This window comes from Fusarium mangiferae (genome assembly GCF_900044065.1).
Source record: "Fusarium mangiferae strain MRC7560 genome assembly, contig: FMAN_scaffold005, whole genome shotgun sequence".
In the NCBI taxonomy this organism is placed as follows: Eukaryota; Fungi; Ascomycota; class Sordariomycetes; order Hypocreales; family Nectriaceae; genus Fusarium; species Fusarium mangiferae.
In genome coordinates, this window is record NW_024573925.1 from 2,367,151 (window position 1) to 2,374,174 (window position 7,024).

At 48.6% G+C, this 7,024-nt stretch overlaps 1 protein-coding gene across 1 annotated transcript; it reads left to right on the forward strand.

The window, feature by feature from the left end:
* Positions 1-3,468: 3,468 nt before the first annotated feature.
* FMAN_07690 (uncharacterized protein) lies at positions 3,469-4,707 on the forward strand (the record flags this gene model as incomplete). Its single annotated transcript, XM_041831345.1, has 1 exon — positions 3,469-4,707. One exon carries the CDS (start codon positions 3,469-3,471, stop codon positions 4,705-4,707), a length of 1,239 nt encoding a protein of 412 aa, XP_041681917.1.
* Positions 4,708-7,024: the final 2,317 nt, after the last annotated feature.

The following is a 7,024-nucleotide window of genomic DNA, read 5'->3' on the forward strand; positions in this document are numbered from 1 at the left end:
ACAAAACTCAGCCAGGGCCCCTTCCTAGTCCACTAGCTACTAATCGCTAGTCAGGCCCAGGCTTGATGAGGCGTCCCGTACAGGCCGGATGGGATTCATGGGAGGACAAGACGCTAGACATGCCTCCACAGAATGAGGTGAACGCACATGCTGATAGGAGTGGACAGCCTAACAGCTCGCGTACATACACGCTGTACTGTACGATTCAGGGGTGCTACATACATACCCAGATACCCTGCTGCCGTGACAGGCAAGGTAACAGCGGCTTTGGAATGGTCCATCTGGCGATCACCCTTTTCAAGGACCAAGCGCCCGCATTCCAGACAGTTTGAGTTTAATAGAATACCGCAATCCATTGCCGGTAAAGCTCCCAAGCTGCGTGCCTGGAACGTTGGGCTTGGAATGCAGTTACACAAAAGCTTTTCTGCAAGCAGCACACAACGGCCCGGCTTGGAATTCAAACTCTGCTTCTACCACTACCACACAGCCAAACGGCATTTTGCGCAGATTGCTCACAGCGCCAGGCGTCGCCCCAATGCCAATAGTCAAGGTTGTGGCTGAAAGTCATGGCTTTTACCTGGTTCGAGACGGACAATTCGACATTGACAGTCATGACAAAGTTTGGCCCCCTTTTCCATGACATGCTGGTGGACATTTGACCTGAAAGCAGCCATTGAATAAGTACGTTAAGAGATGGGGAAAATGAACCCTGGACCCAGACTTCGATAGTCTCTGATGAATATTGTTTCGTTTACACAGGTAGCCGCCGATAGTGTCACTATAGCGCCTCTCTGGTCAGCGTTAGAACATGCCAAGCGCTGGCTAGGTGGACTACTAAGGTGGGGGGTCCTTTGTCCTTTTTTTTCTTTCTTTTTTTTTTAGTTAACCTCCCTTAGTAGGCAGCCTCCATCCTTTGCAGCTGTTATAATGTTTGGCAACAATGTGCCATCAACTATTTCAGCCCCTGAGGCTTGCATTCAGACCCGTTGGGATCTTGGCTGGCAAGGCACATTAGTGTCACTACTGGGCAGCTAGGGCTGACAATGTAATTAATTATTGTCAAACTCCCCCCCCTCGCCTTTTCTTGCAACAGGATCCACGGTAGTCGTCATCAACCTTTCTCATCAGCGGCTGCACAAGAACCCACGTTTCAGATGTGTCTGAAACTTGAGTCGACATCCATCTGAATCCGTCACGAACCCCAGTCGTGGCGATGATCATTTCGACTAATGCCGATCCGGCCATCAAGATCGGGTCTGGACAGCATATACTTTGGTCGAGAAACCTTGCTGTTCAATGGTCAGTCCAGAATTCAAACATTTCAGCATGTCTTTGGGTGATCTGGAGAAGCTATCGTGAACCTTAAATGTTCTGATTTCGGCAGATAGCTTACCTACTAACCTAGGCTGTAGCTTTTTCAAGGGTCCAGACTCTCTGACTCACGTTACCTTGGACCTGGAGACCATCAACGAGTTGATGAACACGGCAGTTAGTACGTACGGATACACTTGATTTCAAACGCGCCTGTTGTAGGTATGGCTTGGCCAGGCGGCAACGGAACAGCACAAATCCTCTTGGGTATGCTGTCAGTCCTTGCCATCAACGTTCTCTCTTGACATTGATCAACAACATCAGCTTTGTGTTATCCTTAAGACAGTAGACACATGTGATTGGTCATGCAGGCGGATTTGATGCAAGATGTTGCAACAGGATCTATGTCTTACAGAAGAGCAGCATCCGCATGAGATAGCACTGCAGGAACATGGGCCCTCAACTGTCTGACAATCCGAGAGGCCTATTCGGGGCAGCTATCCGCCAAATTTGTAAGAGTTACGTTGAGAGGCTGCAAATGGTTGCACAAGCCTCAAAGGTATGGCGATTGCGTATCGCGGTTTTCACTCAGGTCAAATAATCACTGTGATCGATTCAGTAACTTGTGTATCTGTGCCATACCTAAGGTGCCCAGGTCCTTTTCGTGCCCAGAGGCAGGTAACCTGTAGCTCACGTTGGTCTGCAAGGGTTACCTCATCAACGCATTTCCATTCATAGCCGAGAGTTGAGATTGAATTGGAAACTATGACAATTGATATGAGCTGGAACTCTTGTTCACGGGCAATCTTGATTGATAAGATGATAAGTGCCGCCAACGATAAGAAAAACAGCAACGATCGACCCCTAGGTCTGGCTGGGGGAAGCAGCGCTAGGTAGGTATGGATCTCATCAACCACGTGCTGGCATAAGGTAACTGATATCAATCATTACCTAGGTAGGTAGGTACGGACAAGAACAACGGCTCTAAAGATCACAGTACGGATTTCGTCCTTTCTTCTCCCTTTTCTCGTGTGAACAGCCCAAACTTGACTCGCCTAGGAACTCGCCAATGCAGATGTCAGCGACGTTGCTGTTTCAAAAACTCGATATCATTTGTTCAGGGACTCGACCTGCGTGACTTGCCGATCGAGGCATCATATCCAGCGTGAGTACATAATTACGGCCAACTGCTTTACTCAGCACGGCATTGAATCGCACCGCTTGCGCCATTCACTTCGAGTGGTCCCGAGCCGAGCGCTGGTTCGCCCGTCGCTCTGCTTCATGGAATCATAGACTTCTGAATCCTCCCTAGACAGGGTCCCGATGCCCCGCCCCCCGCCGAGCAACAATCCGAACAAGAGAACCTGAACCGAGCGGCTATTGCGCCATCAATCGTCAATTCTATAACGAGGCTCAAGAATCGATGATGGAACGTTCATAAAAAGCCAGGATTTTCCAACGTTGAAAAACTCTAAACGCGACGCCACTGGTCTTCTTGTACTTGCAGGACTTCTTGATCTGAAGCAAATATCTAAGGAACTGTCATGGGAGGAGGTTGACATGCAGTTCGGTACTCCGGATAGAGCCGGGCTCCTATCGCATCCACTCAATCCAGGGACTATGTCTAGATCGGGATTCTTGAAGTCGCTCGCAATCGGGGATCACAACCAATTGGACAGACACAAGCTCACATCCTCCCCAGGTCTCGCTTTCAGAAACGTAAGCTTTATCCATGACTCTGGCTGGGGATCGAGCAATTTCATTAAATATGCAGCCCACCGTTTGTGGTTTCTTTTCTTCAATATTATTATTTCCCATTTTCTCTGCCGGACGTCGAGTGAATTTTGTTCTTCAACCCAGTCTCTGAAGAAACACTCGACTAGTTTCCTGGAGTTCGTGTATAAAAGACCTCTATCTACATGTGATAAGGCTTTTGTGGGTTTTCAAGTCGCAACAAGAAAACTTGGAATAAGACTAGAGACCTTGCAATTGTAATCACAACACCAGCAAACAGCCAACGTTACAGTAAAGAGGCGCTGTGCCTTGTGAAGGAAGGAAAAGTTCCTCCCTCTCAATTCTGAGCGACTTTCCGGACCCAACACTCTCAGCTCATGTTCAACATCTCAACCATCAACTCACATCAAGGGCCTTAGAGACATGGCAAGCCTGTCGCAACCTGGCCATGGGCCAGTTCAGACGAGTGCAGTCGTCGTGCTTGGTGCCTCCTCATGCCTTGCAATACCTCCTCCCTCTCCTCCTACACCATCCTCATCACCACCAGGGGACACCTTCTGTGAACCCATCGACCCACTGAGTTTGGAACGAGAACTAAGAGGTGACTCTCCAATCAAGGACCAGCGTCTGCGAGAAGGGGTCCATGTGCTCAATACAGAAGCATTGGCCTTGAGAAATCTTTCGCGGCTTTATGAAACAGATTCTGTAGCCCGGGATGGTTTCAACTTGTCAGTCCAGGCTATTACCAAGCAGCAACGGGCGAATGGCAAACTTGTTGTTATTGGCGTAGGCAAATCAGGACACATTGGACAGAAACTCGTGGCTACTTTCAAAAGTCTCGCCATTCACGCCGTCTTTCTTCATCCAACTGAAGCCTTGCACGGGGACCTCGGTATCATAGGGCCTAACGATACTCTGTTGTTCATCACGTATTCGGGCAAGACTCAGGAGCTGCTCATCATGCTGCCTCATATCGATGAGTCACTCCCGACTATACTTCTCACATCCCACACTTCCCCGGAAACATGCGAGTTCATCAATCACCGGCCCAACACCATCTTGCTTCCGGCCCCAATTCCCGAACCTGAGAAGATTTCATTTGGTGTTTCTGCTCCCACCACATCAACGACAGTGGCGCTGGCTCTTGGCGATGCAATCGCAGTTACGGCAGCCAAGGAGATCAATGCCAGCATTGCGGCTGTCTTTGCGAAGAATCACCCTGGTGGTGCTATCGGTGCTGCAGCTCGACAACCTCGGACCATCAAGGATATAGCAGTCAGTTGGCACGATATACCGATAGCACCAGAGTCAGAGGGGGTGAGCCTGGGGTTTGACTTGCTACGTGCTGGCCTCGATTCGGTCACTGGTTGGGTCAGAGTGCAAGATGGAGTTGCCTCACCGGGTACAATAAGAAAGATTAGTAGAGACGACCTGAACAAGAGTTTGGAGGAGATTCCAGATGCCTCAATACCCAAGGCTTTGATGCTTTCGCTATCCTCAGAGACTACTATCCGTCAGGCACGGGACATCTTGAAGAACATGCAACTGTCACCGAATGACGAAAATCTGGAATGTGAGCGAGAATCTGCCATTGCAGTGATGGAAAGGGGAGAGATAGTGGGCGTCCTGGAAGTTGGTAGTCTCTTGGATTTTGAAGTATGATGCATCCGAGGACATGCATGGACTATATTTCTGGCTCCTTACACTAGGGGCTACACTTATGACTGGCAAGGCTAGATGCCTACGCATTATGGCAGCGCATTGGCGATTATTACTAGGAGTTATCATAGATGACTGCACAGCGCATCTTATAGGGAAATCGGCGTTCTATAGACAAGTTTACATATGCACCCAGACCACGGGTTCATGGAATGCAAATTCATGATTTGCTATGAAACATCACATTGCTATTCCAGGGCGCGTCTCTGCTCTTCTGAGTAGCGTGAGTAACTGACTTTCGTAAAGCTTAAAAGCGTATTCAAGGTCCTAACGAGCGTTCAGAATCATATTCAAGGGCTTCCCAGATCAGTACCAACACCTTTCACACTATCGCGTGCAAGCATGTGGTATTGACATGCCGTTTTCCTCCCAATCTTCTAGCTATCCTTTATCCATGTATCCTCGACTTGGTCTTGTGACACTGGACAGTGAAAAGTTGGCGATAGAACACATCCAGGACATGAAAGCTACCCTAGAGCCCAGTTGTTTATTTCGAATATACATGGCTTCCGTGATATCCTCAATTCGATCATGAGAACAGCCTCGATTACCAAGATTGTGCTATTGAGTATGGTACTTAATTGTCCAATAAGCTGTCGGAATAAACAGTGTACGGAAGATAGATATAAGAACCGGCAAGATTGTCCTTTTCAGCGATAGAGCAGCACTTTGAAGATAAGGATCGAAGAGCCAAGATAACCAACCACCTTCCACATTAGTCCTTCATGATAGTTCATAGGCCACGCAGACCACTCTGACCTGGTTCATTGATAACGATCCTGCCAAGTTGGCGTTATCATATTGCTCTCAGCACAAAGGAGGAGATCGATAGTGCAAAAATGGCCACATGTACTGAGCCTAGGCGATGGAAATGTTTAGGCAAATTTGGCCCAAGGTTGGGGGAACTCTTGACTGGGTTCACTTTGCCATACTCTCTTCGGAAGTCTTAGGTTTCCTAGCTCCCTGAGGTGAACTAATTCGGGAACAGTCACGTCTCAGACCCCAAGACTAATATCAACTCAGATATCACAAGAAGGATCCTCCAGGTCGACAGGTCACATGCTCAGCCAAGGAAAGGCCCCCCCCGGCCCTGCTTCGGATTACCTAGGGTCTGAGTAAGAACCCCACGTTAATTAGGTAGTTTTAGAAACATTATTCTCCGGGGTTGTTACATCGTCGTTAGATAAGCTTGTTATGTCCCTTGACTCAGATGTTTGACATCAAACGGGGCTTTCGCTTCACACATGGGGCAAACGGTCACTGGACATCTTTCCCATCTTGGGCAGCCAGGCAGTAGTCCAGTAAAACTTGTAACAACCTCATACATGCAAAACCACGCTGCATCGTGGGTCTTCTATTTATTCACGTGCTTGTCTAGGCATGTCTGAACCCTGTGAGCTGTTACAAGCCAAATCGTTCAGCCGAAGACTCTCATGTTTCTGGTGAATAACAGACAGGTATTCAACGAGGTATTTCAGGTCTGATTTGCGCAAAAATTCAACCGAAACTAACAAGCACAGGTCCTTATCTGGCCCTGAGAAGTAATGCCGGTAACGATTCTGGTTGGTGAATTAGCAGAAAGTTGCCATAGTCGAGTCACAGGTAGTTGCGGCAGCAGGGCCTGTTGAGTCATAACAGGAGGGTAGCCATGCGAAACATGAATCAAGTGAACCTGGTGAGAAGTCCAGCAACTGCCTACCTTACCTACCTACATGGAGGTAGTACCCACCAATTCATGAGGAATCTAGAACGTGACACTCACATGAAAAGAACATTTAGCAACTGCGTTGTGAATATAAAACATAGTATAACGTGCCGTCCTACCCGGCCTCGATGGGTACATGTGAGAACTGAATTTGCGGGTGCGGGCGTGACCTATTACCGTTTTTGGACTGCGAATTGCATCTCGTAAACTCTGCGATGCGATGCGATGCAATGCAACTCATGCGCACGGGCTGCCCATCGCTAGGGCGGTAGAACGGGTTGTGGATAGATACATGGGTTGGTACCCCTGGAGGCTTAATCCATCAGCGGCCAGGTACCTTTGGGAGGGACCTTTGCAGAGACTACCTTACCTTACAGACTCTTCGTAAACCGACCAGCGGGCTATCCTATCTTAGTTGATGGGCTGGCAAGCCGGCCCTTCACTCCTCCTCACTGGGGCAGAGTCAGGGTGCGATGTAACGGGATCAAGTCTATCGCCAGGTCTATCGCCAGGTCTTTCGCCATCAAGTTAATAAGGTAGGCTTGTTAGGTAGAG